Source organism: Dipodomys ordii, unplaced genomic scaffold (genome assembly GCF_000151885.1).
Source record: "Dipodomys ordii isolate 6190 unplaced genomic scaffold, Dord_2.0 Scaffold1, whole genome shotgun sequence".
Classification (NCBI taxonomy): Eukaryota; Metazoa; Chordata; class Mammalia; order Rodentia; family Heteromyidae; genus Dipodomys; species Dipodomys ordii.
In genome coordinates this window covers 55,642,669-55,660,366 of record NW_012267217.1, presented here as the reverse complement: position 1 = coordinate 55,660,366, position 17,698 = coordinate 55,642,669, and the positions used below count along the sequence as shown (strand labels likewise).

At 39.9% G+C, this 17,698-nt stretch overlaps 1 protein-coding gene across 4 annotated transcripts in view; it reads left to right on the top strand.

Annotated features, from left to right (window-relative positions):
* Positions 1–17,345, top strand: part of Pax3 (paired box 3) — a 94,069-nt gene extending 76,724 nt beyond the window's left edge. Inside the window, exons 8-9 of one of the 4 annotated variants that reach the window (XM_013025415.1) lie at positions 17,017–17,051; positions 17,216–17,345. In XM_013025415.1, coding sequence (XP_012880869.1) covers positions 17,017–17,051; positions 17,216–17,231 — 51 coding nt within the window. In that variant the 3' untranslated portion in view covers positions 17,232–17,345. Of the gene's footprint in view, positions 1–16,271; positions 16,519–17,016; positions 17,144–17,215 lie in introns of those variants that run through there. The other 3 variants (XM_013025276.1, XM_013025344.1, XM_013025494.1) reach the window with 3 other exon arrangements.
* The last annotated feature ends 353 nt before the right edge of the window (positions 17,346–17,698 follow it).

Sequence of the window (17,698 nt, the reverse complement as noted above, 5' to 3'; positions counted from 1 at the left end):
ATATACATTGTATTCTTGACTGCATTTTCCCCTTCTTTTCTTTATTTGTATACCTTTTTTGAGATGGTAGTGTGCATAATTTGCAACCAGTCTGTTCTCTGCCTTTATAACTCCTCTTAGGTTTTTCTCTACCTATTAATTTAAACTAAAGTGAACATAAAGGTTTTTGAGTTATAACAGTCATTTCATTGTCACTTCAATCAATGACCCCCTCAGTAGAAGCTCTTCTACAAGTTAAAAATACTTCCAACATTTTATTTGACATTTTTACTAGTATTGAAATTGATGTACTGTTGACTCTTCCAAGTTGGAGATCATGAGCTGAAACATGTGTGAAGCATTGTAAAATGGGGTTCCTAGGATTTTTGTTGTTGTTGTTGTTAAGCAATTAATAGATACCTTAAAGACAAGCAAATAATTTTTCACATGCCTGAGTACTTTTTGTGTGTGCTCCATCAAGCAAAGATTCTCTTAAAGCTTAGAATCACAGTTGTTTGCCCAAAGCATTGCTTTTTAGATAGCCACTGTTTTTTACTTCCTGAAGGTCTTTGCTTCGTGGGGGAGGGGCAAGTATGAAACACTGACTGAGGGACAGCATGACTGTTCTGATGTTCAGATAGCATAGCGGTGGACGAACATGTATTTGGCACCATCTTAATCTCAGAGCTCTAAAAACAGTCTTTTAAGAACAATGGTCATATTCTCCCTCCAGTTGTTGAAAGGGATGGTGCATCACTAACTGCTGGCAATGGTTCCTGGTTCTCAGGGTGCAGCAACCCTATCTGGGGGAAGATCTCCATTGTACTTAGAGGAAAATGAAGACGAAGGCAGCATGATTGTCTCCAGGACAGTGAGCTCCTAGCAGGGTTAAGAAACAAATCTTTCTCTCTTCTGGTTGTTACTGCCAGTTGTCACCTCCAAACACAAATCACACATTCACTTGCTGTTTCTCTGCCAGAGGAAGTATAATATTGTACAAAGTTTCCTCCAGCTTTTGACGCTGATTTTTAACCTTTCTCATGGGCACAGTCAAATGACTTCCCAAATGGAGGGCTTGGCTGTATATTCTGTCGAAGATGGGGTCTGTCAGAGGTCTAGAGAGGGGATTCCCAGTGATGGGAATTTTTCTACCTTCTCTGTATTGCTGCGTGGTTGGCATAACCCTTCTCGGTTTATGGAAGAATAAAACATCCTGGAAAAACCTACTCAGTCATGTGCGAGTTTTCCCTGGTCATAGCAGCCTTCTTTGGAAATGGGTTCTGTTGGTGGAGGGAAATACTTGGAGAAACAGAGACCATTTATTTCCACCCCCATCCCCTCCATCACTGGACATCTCCAGCAGTTCTCTGCATGTGCAGGAGGAACAAGGAAGGCTGATTTGGGAGATGGAGTGCAAGGAAATACTACCACATGGATAAGATGTGAGACTCATTAACATTTGGCCCATGCTCTTCTAATTAACTTTCCTTTGCAAGAAATACCACCCCCACTGCTTTCCCCAACCCCCAAAACACACAGAACTAAGCCCTCCCCAACAAGGCCAATTAAACAAACAAACTTTTATCATTTTACACTTTACCTCCAGCCTCCCTACTTGTCTTGTACCAGTTCCATCCATAGTTCTTTGGTGACAGCCTCTAATGATTTCTCGAGTGAACTGTAGTATCAGTGGAGTTAGTTGTAGAGTTTCTGGAGAGCTTTCCTATTGTTCTGTAGTTTATAAAAATGGTCCAACTTGGCTGCATTTAGGGTTCATCAACCATTGCAAATGATTCTTCAAATGTTTTGGGTTTGGTAAAACCTAAAACACATTTTTGCCAAGCACTTTTCCTCCTTAATTTTTCAAACTGTGTATTTTAGGGAAAATTTGATCCATATGGTTTTGATTCATTTACTCTTATATCATTGACATTTTTTTCCTACAGAGCCATTTGATATCCAAGAAGCTTTCTGAGCCCTTCCTACATCCATTTTAAGCCTTTTCCTTCTTAAAAGGAGGAAGTCTTGTTTGCAACCTCAGAGGCCGTAAATTTTGAGTCTCTCTCTCAATTCAGCAATACTTAAAAATACATTTGGTATAAATCTAGAATATTATGAACACATTTTATGTTTTGAGCAGATGGGCAGAATTTCGTTTCTGGTTTATGAGTGAAACCAATGTCAAAATAAGAAAATAGGCTTAAATTACAAAAAAAGTTTTGTTTTCGAGAACGTTTAACTGTTATTAATAAATCCCCTTGGCAAGAACTAGGCGCAGAGGCCTCGTTTCAAATTTTGTCCAGGTCTCGGGTAAGATGTAATTGAATAACCAGTACACCTGTCTTGTTTCATGGATCATCTACTGAGGAAAGACAAAAAAAAAAAAAAAACCTCCTCGTAAAGATTTGTGTACCAGGCTTGAAAATGCTTGAATGTTTGCTTGCCACTCAGCCGCATCTTAGGAACAAAGAAAAGGTCTGCAGATCTCATCAAGTTTATTGACCATTTGTCTAAGTCTGGTTGAGTTATCCTGACTTCGTGGTAGTGTGAAGATACCAGCTTTAAGACAGAGCCTGAAAACACAGACAGATTTAAAAGAACATGAAGTTGCCGTCAGTGGTGTGAGACACCAAACTCCACTCCTGTCCTTACTCGCATTTTACAAAAGAACGTCTTTCTTTAAAACTCAGCCACCCATCCAGTCGCTGTTAAAGAATAATATTAAAATTGAGATTATTAGTGTGTAATGTATGTAAATTGCATATTTGGTGTCAGCTACGCCTGTTAGGCTGCTTCTCCATTTCATGCATATATGTATTAGACTATCCTGGTTCCATTGCAAATTAGATTTCAATTGCACAGCACAGTTTCTTTTGACAAACATTTGTTAATCCTGAAACTTATTAGGGAGAAGCATTTAAGTGTTAATATGTGTACACAAAACTCAAGACTGCTTTTGATTTTGCTTGTCATCTATTTTTTTTTTTTTTGGACCACAACGGTAACTATGATTTCGAATTCTTTAGCCATAAGGCAAGACCAGAGTAACTGTCTTTCACTGACGATGTATAGAAAGGGCTGACTATGAATTACCTTATTATGTGGATAGGAGGTCGTCATTAAAAGTAGGCTGTTAAAAGTGGCTGCAGTGGGTGTTTTCCTATGTCATCTGTTTCAGTGAAAGTCTTTTTTCACCATGCATGGAAATTCCTCACCTTCCTTTTATGCAACTGCTACAGGTAAAAGCAGAAAGATTTACCCAGTGGTCCAGCCAGCTTCTGTTTCTAGAAAGCAATTTTTCTGGACATTTTGGGGGCATACATCTAGGAACTAGTTGACGTTGGTCTTGTCGATCAGCTATTCATTCTGTGCATTTGACACATAGGTTATAAATCCTGTGCGCTCAGTCTACCAGTATCATTTGCAAAGAAGCAAACAAGCATGTGGCCGGCCACCAACTCCTCTGTCCCAATGGAGGCACTGCCTTTCTTTTATGCTTCCCAGAAATTCATCTGAGGAAGGCAGAGAAGCAATTGTGATTAAGGAGATTTGTTGGGTGCCAAACACAGCTGAAATGGAGAGACATTCTGCACAAAAGTGGCAGTTTCTCAAGAGCTAGAGCATCTTTCTGTTTCTTTTCTGAAGCCGCTCATGTTTTGAGGGCTTGAGAAGTCTCATGCTCATGACAGTTTAAGGATGTTTGTGATCACCAGTGAGCCCATTTTGTCTACACCAGAAGAACCCTGGGTGACTTCCATCTTTCCAGTCTGCCTTACTATGTTTTTGGGATGTTTGTTTTGTGTTGAAAGCATTGCTGCGGAGCCATTTGTTGACTCCATTCAGCCTGTAATTGACCTGGTGTCTATGGTTTTGCTCTGCAGCTGTGGTTTCTAGCCTTAAAAAATATGAGGAGAGCCCTGGTTTTTGTCAGCCCGGGCTGTAGCCTCAGTTAGTTAGATTTGGACAATGCCAGAGTAGCAACAATTTGGCTCCAGTCTCCTTTGTACAGAAAGGGAGAAAGAAGAGTAGCCAGTGACCGAGTCTTACATTATACCACAGGAGTGAGCCACAAGAAAAACTTTCCCGCTGGGTTAATATTTTGTGTGTCTGCCCAGTTGATATAAACAGAAATTCTCTCAGCTCTGTTCTTCTGTGCATTTGACACATCAGTTCCAGAAACTGCATCGTGTTTAGGTCCATTTGAATTCCTCTAGCCATTGAGGAGAAAAAAAAATGAGTGTGATTGCTTAGTTTATAAGTAGGTTACTAAAATAAGAAGTTTATCTTTGTAGTCAGCAATGTACAGAGAAGCCATGCTAGATATTCATGCAAGCCCAGTGGTCTGAATCGATCCTTTATATGTGGTTGGAATGTAATGTAAAGCTTTTAATTTATTACCGCATTTGCAAAATGGCAATATCTAGAGAAATCTGAATACTTGCATATTTATTCAATTAGGGACTGAATGTGTGCTTTGTACTGCAGACACAGAAGACTTGATTCAGTCATTCGTTGTGTACTAGTTTTCCTTATTTTTCCCTCCTTGTACTATCTTTCTTGCAGAACAGTCTGGGTTTCATCAGAGGTGTATATTTTTCAAAGCCGAGTATAATACTTAAAAATGACTCCTGATGTTTAGGTTGGAGTTTTTGCGATGGGCGATTGCATTGTTGCTAGGATCATGAAAGAGGTGCAAACCTGAAGACCCTTGGAAAGAGTGCATTTTCTTAAAAAAATGTAGCTTTGTTTTCAGTTTACCCATAAAATCACACATACACACGCGTATATGGGACACAGTGTGACATTGTCTAATGATCAAATCAGAATAATCCTTCTATACACCTCTTTAGACATAATATCATTTCTTTGAGCTGGGGACCCTCGAAATCTTCTCTGTTAGCTGTTTTGAAATGCTTACTGAATCATTGCCAACCATAGTCATTCTGTTGTGCTTGGAGCATTCTAAGTTATTCCTCAGATCCAGTTGTGCCTCTGTATCCATGAGCCATTCTCTTTCCATCCATTCTTCCCCTACACCTTTCCCAGCTTCTCAAAACACTGGTCTGTTCTCTACTTTTTAAAAGATCTACTTTTGAGTTTCCACAGGTAAGTGAAAACATGTGTTGTCTTTCTGGCTTGACTTATTTCACTGAACAGAAGGGGCTGTACATTTTGTAGAATCACAGGGTTGCATTTCTATATTGAGAAGAATATTTCTTGATCTTGTGTAGCCAGCAGATCCTCAGGGCTGAACTAATGAAGGAGCAAAGCATTATTTTAGGAAATAACATTTCATTTCTTCTCCCCAAATGCAGAGGCAGCTAATATGATAAAAAAATCTAGTTAAATGATCACATCTTTATCTGAGATTCTTAGATGCTTCCCATGGAGCCAATCCCTGTTTGTGTGACTATAAGACCAACACTTCCTTAACTCTCTTAGTCAGATTTTCTTGTTTTAGCCTCTGTAAATGCCACATAATGTATGAATTTATAGATGGTTAAAATATACTCTACATTGTATCATGCTATAATCTTCCCATTCCTGTCACCTTTGATAATGAACTTCTAGAGGAATGAAACTGTGTCACATTCATCTTCTAACACTCAGAAGCCAAAACAAAGCTTTGGGTTTCTTCCCCAAAGAAGGCTCCTTGGAACACTGGTTTGGTGAAGAACTGTTGTATATGACAGCTTTTGTTCAAATCTCAATTCACATACCTTTATCTTCCAGTGTCCCAGACAGCAGTAGTCTCCTAAACCCTTTGCCAAGTCCTGTAGTATAGGAAACATGCTTAGCTTCATTTGACTCAGAGTTCTCCAATTCACATCCCGTGTGAAATACCAAAATCACCAGGTCTTGAGAAACATTTCCTAGAAAATGTTGAATGATAGAAAACTTGAAGATTTGACTCATGAACTGTCTGTTTCTGAAATGGCTTACTGCTCTCCAGCTGAGTATTTCTTTTTAGTCAATGTCAGACGCCATCTTTTATCTCAGTACCCTAATAGACAGCCCTGGGGTCTGGGGAAAGTCTTAGATAACACATATAAGGATGAAGGAAAAAGTTTGAATTCCCACCCACTGCAATGTGGGTGTATGTAACTTATTAATCTAAAGATAGACTTACGGTCAAAATAATAGATTCCAAGCTACTCATTGGGTGTAGGGTGAGCTTTTGAAGGTAGCTCAGCTTCCAATTCACTTTCTTACTAAACTTGTAAAATCTTTTAAAGGAAAGACCCTATAGAGCTAAAGTGAGGAACATAATACTAAAAAAAAGTGTGTGTGTATGTGTGTGTGTTGTGTACTCTCGCGCATGTACTTGTGTTTTAAATAAGCAATACTGTCATTGCAAGAGACTTTAGCTTTGTCTCTGACAAAGCAAATGTAGAGGCTGAGTGACTTCACAGGAAAGGCAGTGCCATCATGGATTGGAAGATTTTCACAAATTCCACTAAGTCAGTTTGAAGAACTAAGGCCTCTGATTGATGTCCTCTCCAAATGCAGTCATTTTAACATGCTTGGATAAGATACACCCTAGACATTTAGTGCATTAAAATCATCGTTGAGTAATTGTGATGACAATAACATGTAAGCCTAGTAGAGAACAAGCAAGTGTCAACTCTTCTTCATTCCAGGTGCTTGAAGTGCAGAGGGGAGACCGTTGATGTATTAGTTTCCTTTTCTTCTCTTCTCTTTTCTTTTCTTGTTACTTTTATTATTTACTTCTTGTAGTATTTGGGTTTGAACTCAGAGGCTTACAGATACTCTACCACTGAGCCATACCTCCAGTCGTGATTTTCCCTGGTTATTTTTAAGGTGGGGTAATTGTTTCTTGCCCAGATGCCTGCCCAGAAAGTGATATGCCTATTTTCTAGGATTCTTCTAGTTGCTGCGAGGACAGGAGCACCTCATGGAGTCAAATTTCTCTCTGTGGACATGGAGTCTTGCAGATATTTCTAGAACTCTAATTCTGCCATTCCCAGCTTCCCACATAGCTTAGGATGGCAGGCATGAGCTACTATGCTCAGCCAGCTATAGGTTAAGAAGAAGTGTGGGGAGGGTGTCCTCATGAACTTTCCTGCCTAGGCTGACTTTGCACTATAATCCTCCCTTCTTAGCCTCTCAAACAGAGTGGGAAGATTACAGGCATGAGCCATCAGCAACTTGTTTATTCTTAGTTTGATACATCAAAATATAATGTCTGCATAAACATAATAAAATAGATCATTTATATTTCGGTAGATACTATCTAAATGGAAAGGATGATACTTAACCTCTAGGGCAAGGGAGTCTGACATCGAAGATGTTTTTCTCTCACCAATGAAGGATAAAGATAGCTGAAATAACACTGAATGGCTCTGGAAAACAGCAGACAATTTGAGTAATTCTGAATTAACAATTGGGGAAAATTCTTATTTCTCCTTTTTCCCTCTCTTTGTCCCTCCTTTCTCTCCCTCCTTCCTTCCTTTCTCTTTTTCTCCTCCCTCCCTCTTTCTCTCCTTTCCTCCCTCCCTCTTCTCTTTCCTCCCTACTCTCCCTCCCTTTCTCCTTTCTTTGTATCTGACTGACTCTTGCTGTGTCAGGCTGCTCCAGACCTCATCATTCTCCTGCTTCAGCCTTCTAAGTGCTGGCATTACAATCATGCACTACTATGCATGGTTTGGGGCATATTCTTTTAATTGCTTTATTATAAAGATTTTATTTTGTTCAGCTCTGCAATAACAGGCTACATTTCTGTAGGATGAAGGACTAGGTACCTTCACAGTGGGCCTGGATGTAGGCCTGTGCTACAGCACTGGTAAGTGTTTGGGTGGAAACAAGAACAGAGTATCACCCTTGGTTCAGGGTTCCTGGAGTTAGGTACATAGAAGAATTAAAGAAGTCAGGATTTTGGCTCATGTACCTAGAAGCTTCTGGGTCCTGGAATATTGTTTTTACAATTGCAGAATTGTTATAAGTTCCATGTATCTTAAAGCATGCTTGCTATACTTTACCAAAAATCTAGGGACACAGACCAGCAAGCATTTCCAAGCATTTCTTAGACTTTTGCAAGACTGTCCTAGGCTTTCCATAGTTAATAGAAATGTTTTGCCGGACATCTTACCAACAGCACTCTCCAAATGTGTCACTTGGTCTTTTCTTTATCTTAAGGATTCATTTTCTTTCACATGAAATGAAGGGTAGGAAGGTATCTTTTGTCTTTCTTTCTTTCTTTTTTTTTTTGTCGGTCGTGGGGCTTGAACTCTGGGCCTGGGCGCTGCCCCTCAGCTCTTCAGCTCAAGGCGAGCGCTCTACCACTTGAGCTATAGTGCCACTTCAGGTTTTCTGGTGGTTTATTGGAGATAGGAGTCTCACGGTCTTTCCTGCCCGGGATGGCTTTGAACCGCGATCCTCAGATCTCAGCCTCCTGAGTAGCTAGGATTACAGGCGTGAGCCACCAGCGCCCGGCTCTTTTTTCTTTCTTAAAATGATATCCTGGCATTTGGTAGATGGACTCTTGTTATGTTGACTTGGGGCAACCATGAAATATTTGCATATATCATCCATGGTCCAGAAGAAAGAAAAAAAAAACATACCGCACAGAACTGCGTAGCCACTTTCCACCTTGAATGGGTCAGTTCCATTTTCTCCTTGAATATCGGCCCTCCATGTGGATAAAGTGTTGAGTGGAGGGAAACATTCTAAGAGGAAGGGAATGAAATATTGTAGCTCAACACCTTCAGCCAGGGAGGGCAGTGCTGATCATTTCTTGCTAATGGGAATTTTCCAGCTGTAGTCAGTTACTCCGAAGTGGCAGATGGAGACTCAGAGAATTCAGCAAGGTAGGTCAGTCCTGTGTTACCTTCATGCAGGTTTTACTTATGAGCAATCAGAGAAGAATTTAAAAATAGCATCTTACAGTATTGTGGGAGCCAGGCATGCATGGCTCATGTCTGTAATCCTAGTTACTCAGGAGGCCAAGATCTGAGGATTTTAGTTGGAAGCCAGACTGGGTAATAAAGTCCGTGAGACTCTTTTTTTTTTTTTTTTGGTCGGTCGTGGGGCCTGAACTCTGGGCCTGGGCGCTGTCCCTCAGCTCTTCAGCTCAAGGCTCTCTACCACCTGAGCTACAGTGCTACTTCCGGCTTTTTCGCTTATGTGGTGCTAAGGAATTGAACCCAGGGCCTCATGCATGCAAGGCAAGCTCTCTACCAATGAGCCACCTTCCCAGCCCCCCCGTGAGACTCTTATCTTCAATTAACTACCAGAAAACTACAAGTGGAGCTGTGGCTCAAAGTAAGTAGGGTGTCAGCCTTGAGTGGACAAATTTCAGAGATAGCACCTAGTCCCTGAATTCAAGTCCCAGGACTGGCATGCATGCACATACACACACACACACACACACACACACACACACACGCATATGACAAATATGCAGGATGCCCAAGCAGAGTGCTTTTTCCCTTTCTATATTTAAAATTCCAAGTTACACATGATCATTGAATAGTTACAGACCTATTGTGAAGTAGTTGTTCGGTGAAGCCAAGCTCTACACACTTGATCTTCCACAGTCGTGTTCTCAGGGTTTCGAAGTTTCCTATGAGTGTGAGAAATGAGAAGAGTTAACAGCAGCTAATGTCATTCCTTCCAGAGAGAGTTTGAGAGGCTGTGCATTAAGTGATGAATGAGGGTATCTGACCCACATCTGTTTTACATTAGAAGGGAACATTGCCCTGACATCCTCAGGAACATTTGTCAAGCGTCCCTGGACAGAGCTTCTGCAAATTACATGCTGCAAATGTGTCAGGGTCAGATAAGAGGATATCATTAACTCCCTAAGTTTACTCAGGGCTCTCTCAGTCCACCATAATATCCTATGGGCCAACTATATTTCCTTGAGCCATTTCGCTAGATTTTTCATTCATACATACCTCTAGTGCTGCACATGTTCCTTCCTCGTAAATCATATTAATTGTAGACATCGTCACAAAGCATATGAAATGCAGGCATGCGTAAATGAATTAAAACATATGAGCATTTCATTATACCCATAGTGGGTCTAACATAGTTAACTACTTACTGTATACTGGCATGCTTTTTCAGTTAGGTAGAATGAGCTTTTGTGTAAATGGGCTGGATTTTATTGATAATCAGTCGACACAATGTGATTCTTCATCATTGTCTAGAAGTAAACTACCCATAAATCTATGCATACATAGTATGCACACACTTTTGCACACACCTTTTGTGGATGCAAATTATTTGCCCCGATAAATAATGATTCTTCACTCATCAATCCTGAAAGAATATTGCTTGGCTGGGGATATAGCTTAGTGGTATATAGTGCTCACCTAGCATGCATAAGATCCTGAGGTTGATTCTCAGTACTGAAAGACAAAATGAAAACGAGAGTATATTGCTGTCAATGTAATAACTAATTCTATTAAGACATAGGTGTTTCTGAACTGATAAAATGGATGATCACTCACTGATCACAGGCTGGAGATGAATAAAGTTTGCAAATTTGAGCACCTGTCTAGCACTTGTACTCTTTCATTGTGCATTAAGTAAATAGAACTACTTGGAAAATCCGAGGTATGGATTAAAATGGAAAAGTAAGGACAGTTCAGCTGGGCCTTTTACAAGCTCCATTTTCTTCTGTGGTTTAGGTAAAGGTCAGCCCTGCCCTTGCCCCTCCCCCTCAGAATGGGTGAGAAGGTCAGCAGGCTGACCGAAGGGGAAACGTTTGCCTTCAGGCAACTTCCCTCCTATAGCTTTCAAACAGACACAACCAAAAAATCTAATTATTTAGATGCTAATCAACTGCAGGATAATTCCTAAGGCATTTAACTCAGGAGGGGTTTTCACTCAGTACTTCGGCTGCTAGCTAACTCTTGGCTTTCCAGGCTCTGGGATCCAGCCACTGAGCTTTAACTGCGATCCAACCCAGTGATGTCCAATAACACTTGATAAAGACTTGAATTTTCTTTGATTTGGTTCTGAAATAAATTATATGTAAATAAAAGATACATAATAGAATTTTGGAGAGGAGGGTAGAAGCCTGTATATTATACAAAACTGTAATTTACAATGTTTTTTTTAAAAGAAAGTAAATGTGTTATTAAATGCCAAATTAGAAGAGCCTGTGATTACTTAAGACCAAGAAAGAAAAATAAAGTCACGAACCAGGATTTTTCCTAAGGCAAAAAGAAGCGTCTGTATGTTCACCCTAATTTGCTAAGTCATTTTAGATTTCTGATAAGCTCAGAGCACTTTCAACTGACAGACGACCACGCTATAACATTTGTGCCAAGACAAATATTTTCCAGACACATCGTTTTAAATGTAAATCTTAATTTGGCCCATAGTTTTTTATCTTTTATATTTAATCTTACAATAGGAAAATTAATTCAAGAGAAATACTACATGAAGCAATTGTAAAGAGTTAGTTTTTCTTGAACCATATAATCTTCCAATCAAGATATAAACAACCTATTTGGAATTCTGAAACTTGAGAATGAGTTTAAAGAGGTCTTCCGAAAATGTCTCTAATAATGCAGGCGATGGAAGAATGGCAGAAAAAAAGTAGGAACAGAAGAACCCAGGGTCCTGAGTTTGTTTAGAGGTCACTAGTAACGTGATTTAGACGTGATACTTGTACAACTAAGAGTTTATTCATAACTGAAAATAAAAACAAAGAACCAATGAGTCCGTACCCCACCTATCTTTTCCAGTAACACGGAATAGAGACCTTTATTTAAAGAAAACTCCTAATTAAAAAAAATCAAGAGAGTTAACTGAACATTTTACCTGCGCTGTTTTTCTCTGTTCTGTCTCCTGGATTTTTACCTGGTATTTCATAAACAACTGAGTAGCAGGATTGAATAGCCTTGAATTTGTTTCTTTTCCTTTGAAATTGTTAGTGAAAAACAGGCAATCTTGCTTTTCTCTTTCACCTCAAATTAAACAAATAACCAACCAACCAAACAACCAACCAACCAAACAAAGGCTAGTCCTGTAGTAGAAATGGTTTACTCATGGCTCCAGAGGGGGTAAATACTACCTTATCACAAACTAAGATTTTACTTAAGGCTTTGAACAATAAATTGCTATAGGGAAAGAAACAGTATTCTTAGAAAGAGAGTAGCACTGGATGTCAGTCCATGATTGCTTGGCAGAAAGTTGAAATTCATTTACCAACATCTTGCACACAAAAAGTTCCCCTAGCTTCCCTCGAACCACATGAAACACAAAACAACTCTTAAAGAAGCATACATAAGAGTGTAATGGGACCCTTCCATAGAGATTTGAGGTTTGAATTATGTTAGGGGAAATAATGACTTTTCTATTGATATACTCACTCCCTCTCAACACAGATATCCTTCTTAATTGTTAAGTGACAGCTTATTAAAGTGGCATATATAAAATGTCATTTTTCTCAGTGTTATTTATAAAGTCGAAGTTTAGATAAAATTTAGGGAAATAATAGTATTTCATTCCCTATCTTTATACAATTTTCTTTCCTTCTTTCTGTTTTTTTGAAACAAAGCTTCTCCTTCCCTCCCTCTCTCCCTCCCCCGTGCTCTCTCTCTCTCTCTCTCTCTCACACACACACACACACACATCCAGGCTGGACTCAAATGCACCATCTTTGTGCCTCTGCACCCTCAGTGTTGGATTACAGTTATGTGCCACCTTAACCTGACTGTGATTTCATATATAAGATGTGGCTATCACAGAAGAATTAAGCATTTATAGGAAATTGCCTGTATTTTGGGCTCTATTGGAGAGTCAGAAGGAGAGGGCTCTATTGGAGAGTCAGAAGGAGAAAAGATAATTGATCTTATATTCTCTTTTTCTCTTCCCATTAGCCACTGCTGTATTCCTCTGTGATGCTAAGGGCTTTCTCTCTCTCTCTCTCTGACTCTCTCTTTCTGTCTCTCTGTCTCTTTTCTTGTCAGTCATGAGGCTTTAACTCAGGGCCAGGGCACTGTCCCTGAAGTTTTCTGAGCCCACAGCCCCATTTCTAGTTTTCTGGTGGTTAATTGGTGAAAAGAGTGTCAAGGGCTTTCCTGCTCCAGCTGGCTTTGAACTGAGATCCTCAGATCTCAACCTCTTGAATAGCTAGGATTACAGGAGTGAGCCACAAGCACCCAGCTTTGGGTCTTTTACTATAGTAGAGACCTTTAACTGGGTCTTATAGGAATCCACCCTGGAGCCTTTGAAGAACTCCTTGCATTTCTTTGGACCATGGTCCTGCAGACAGCGCTGTCATCCCTATTCTCCAAAAGATACATTCCAAGATTTTAGTGCTGTCAACTCAAAATTTTTCCAGTGTAGCTACTGCAAAAGCCAACTACATGAACAATACCATACATAAGAAATGTATGGCAGCGGATTTCAACAACTTTATCATAAAAATGTACATATATTTTTCATGGGAGAGCGTGGATGCTTTGAATAAAATCCTGCTCCAGGCTCTTTACCTGTAACTATAGGTAGAGTATTCATCTCTGCCTTAAATTGGCATGCCAAAATAACTTAAGTAACTCAAGTGTTCATGAAGGATACTATTAATTTAAAATAGAGTGTTGTTTGAACTAGTACCCCTGGATATTTTCTTTTCCTGGACTAATTTCTTTTCTTCGGTGTTTGTGTTTTAATTAGCATGGCTTAGTTATGGTAACAGATTTGCCCTTTCATTAAAAAAATCACATTTTTCTTATCATTATGCTTAGTAAATCAGTATATCAATTGAACTTTATAAATTTTCCAAGTAATATTATCTGTATAAACTCCAAGAAAGGCACACAAGAAACATTTACATAATAGCAGAATATGTAGGTAATAATTTAAGAGTATCTGTGGTTGTATTCAACTTTTTTTTTTTTTTTTGGTTGGTCATGGGGCCTGAACTCTGGACAAAGCTTTTAAATAAAGAAACAATCCTCAGACTTAGATCTGAGGATCATGGTTCAAAGCTAGTTGGGGGCGATCAGCCACGAGACTCTTATCCCCAACTAAATAGCAAAATGCTGGAAGTGGAGGTGTGGCTCAAATGGCAGAACACCAGTCATGAGTAAAAAAGCTGAGTAAGACCATAGGCCCTGAGTTCAAGCCCCTCCACCCCACATACATGCACACACAAAATAAAGAAACAAGATATTAAGTTTCTCTACATAATATTGGACAGGGTCCTATGAGAGTCTGTGTTCCAGTGACTTTCTGTCTTTCTGTAGCTGTACATCCTATTGATTTTTATTTTGTAACATTTACTTTTCTGCAATCCTCAGTATAACAAAACTATATTTTCTACTGCTGATTATTTTATAGCATATAAATAATCTTTGGAGAAATAATAAATAGATAAATATAAATAATCTTTGGAGAATAATCTCAAGAAAACTTAAGGTCTCTGGAATATCTTCCAAAATGTAAACAACTGTGGTTCCTCAGCCACCCCTGCCCACCTTCCTGGGAGTTACACACAGGAAATGGAGGGCAGGGGAGAGGAGTGGATGATCATGCACTGAAAGTGATGAACAGATTCTTCCTCCCCACTTCTCTTTCTGTCTCTGTTTGGTCTCTTGGGGTTCACTGAAGATGGATCAGTTTAAAGCCTCAGTTCAAGAAGAGTGCTGTAAGATTATGCAAACCTTTCCCAAAGGAAGCTATACGATCCTTGTTTTCTACTCTGAGTTGGAGTGCTTTCTGGGAGGCAAGGCCAGCCCCGGACCCCCATCTTGCTGGAGCCTTTAGATCCAGGATTCTGTTGCTTGAACTGTCTGTGAGTGAGAGCGGCTTGCCAGGGGGCACCAGCGCATGTCAGGGATGCTTTCTTTCCATTTCTGCAGCTCTGTGATGGACATTTGCAATGGCGGGCTTCTCTGCATTTTCACCTCCTTAGTTGTCTGTGTGTTTTCTGGGAGCTCTTCACTCAGCAGTAGATTTTCCCTGTGATTGCTTTTGAGAGAAAAAAAATCCCTTCCTGCCTTGTATGACTATTTTTCCAGCTTGCAAAATTAATGATGCACTTATTCCTTCTGTAAGCCTGAGTTGTGAACCACTTTGCCTGACTTTCTAAGAAGTTGTTCTGGGAAGTTGCATTTTGCTTTTGTTTGTAAGTTATCTTACTCCCCAGGGTCACTTACAAAATCCAACCTTTTAAAGAACATGTTTCCGGGCTGGGATGTAGCTCATTGGCAAAGCGCTTGCCTAGCAAGTGCAACGTCCTGGGTTCTATCCCCAGTACCAAAAAAGAGAAAAGACAAAAAAAAATACAGTTAAAGAACATGTTTCCATTTCAGGCTTGATTTCCTTTTAGAGTTCAAGCGTGTGAAATGTAGATTAGAGGAGAAAGGAGTGGGGAGGTAGTAGAATCCAGAAAGGGAGACGGTTAGATGGTGCAGGAACATGGACACTCATTTGTTCAGCCCAGCATTGCTCCTCGGGCTGTGTTCCCAGGGCTTAGAGGCCCCAAAAGTCAAAAGCAGATGACACATGGCAGGAGGGAGGAGGGGGATGCAGGGGAACACTAGTGAGGAAGAAATGATTTTTAGGATGGTCAAGACAAGCAGAAGCAATTTCTTGAGAAGAAACACTGAAAAATAGAAGTCTTGAAAAAAATCACAAAACCTTGATTTGGATTCATTTAATACCTGTGTTTTTATTCATCTGTATATTTCTTGGTACTAGCATTCCACATAACTGCTCCACTATTGAATTGCTCCCTGTTCCTAATTTTTTAAAAAAAATGTCTAGTAAATGTCTATTTAAAATCACATGTGATCGCTGAGATGGTAGCTCATTGATAGAGTGTTTACCTGATAAAGCAATGGGTCAATACTCAGCACTGCAAAAAGAAAAAAAAAAGGGAGGGGAATCCCATGTGAAGCTTCCAGATATAATTATATTAGAGATTTTTTTTTCTATCTGAATGAACATAACTCCTTCCTCTCTCCATTACTTCTTTCCTTTTCTCTGAAATTCCAGAGTGATTTTAATTGCTGAAGTCTTAGTTTAATCTCTCCCTCTGTCTCTTCTTCCTCGCCTTCCTTCTTTTACTTTCCCTTGGCTTTCCCTCCCTTCTTCCTTTTTCTGAGCCTGTAATCGGATGCTATCAATACCCCGGATGCACTAACACCACCCCTTTGAATTGAGGTCTCTGCCTTTGGAATCGCTCTCTAATGGATTTCCAAAGAAACTTGTTAAAAAAGAATGGGCTTTTGGGCGATTCTTTCAGTTATGTAGTTTCCATCTGTGTCTCCTCATATTTGAACTTCTTCCTCTCTGCCTGCTTGTTTTAGGTAATGGGACTGCTGACCAACCACGGCGGGGTACCTCATCAGCCTCAGACTGATTACGCACTCTCTCCTCTCACCGGGGGCCTGGAACCTACCACCACCGTGTCGGCCAGCTGCAGTCAGAGACTAGATCATATGAAGAGCTTGGACAGTCTGCCTACATCTCAGTCCTATTGTCCACCCACCTATAGCACCACAGGCTACAGTATGGACCCAGTCACAGGCTACCAATATGGGCAGTATGGACAAAGTAAGCCTTGGACTTTCTAAAGGGTAATCACTCCTGGAAGAGAAAAGAGAGAAATTCACCTCTTGCTTAAGAAAGGGGAGCAGGAGGCCTGATTTAGCTTTATATCCCAGCATCAATTTTGTGGTAAAGCCAGCAGATTATTCGAGCCAGGGTTCCCTTGTATAATTATTTTCTTAACTGATATCCATAACATCTTGCAGTTATTAATTGTTGAGACGTAAACCCTGATCGCCAGTAGGTAAAACATGAGGGCTGGCCAAAATGAATTCACCCCTGGCATTAGAAACACATGTTCTTAATGAGGTCAGCCCAAGAATCATACGGGGTGTAATCCCAGGGACACAGGCTTGTGTCAAACTTGTCTCAGGAATAAAAATATTAGTCTCAATGCTTTGATATGGCGGTATTAAATATGACATTGTCAGCCTGTAGCTGATATTGCCCCTTACTGTGAATTGTCCCAGCATGACCTAAAGAGCTGTGTGTGTTTCCTTCCAGGTGCCTTTCATTATCTCAAGCCAGATATTGCATAAGTGAACTGTCCATTGGAGCTAAAACTAGTCCCGTTTCCGGTCTCCACAGCCTAGACATGAAGAGTCTTCTCAGAAAATAAAAATTAAAAAAATAAAATTCACCCTTTAGGGAAGGTGGAGACAAAGAAAAAAAATGATTGATTTTCCTTTCTCCAGTAGTTGAGTTTCAGGTTTTTTTGAACAAGTTGGACAAAAGCCGTGGAGAAGAGGAAGAGCTGGAGCAATAAGAAACCATTGCAGCATTTTTAGGCAAAGGCTTTTAACCTTGACGACATTATCAAAATCTCCCAACTCTTGATTGCTGATTATTGAGGAGCTGAAACATTCCATTTGTGTGTATGCTCTATGTGTGTAGCTGTGATTTACCTGGACTGGGTTGAGCAAGCAGAATGTTCTAAAATGTAGTAGAATACTCTATACAGTCTATCATGTTGGAGGTCCCAGGTTGACACTTGTGTAGCTTAAAAATCTGCTCCTATCATGAAGCAGGAATGGAGGAGCCCTTGACTTTTACACACTGGAAATTGATAGAAAAAGAAATGCCATCATCATTTTTATTTTTGTTTTGTAGGAAGCTAGACTAGATGTAAAGGACCTCCCAAATAAATTATTTGTTATTGTATCCTCATTTGTAATCTAGTTGTCAA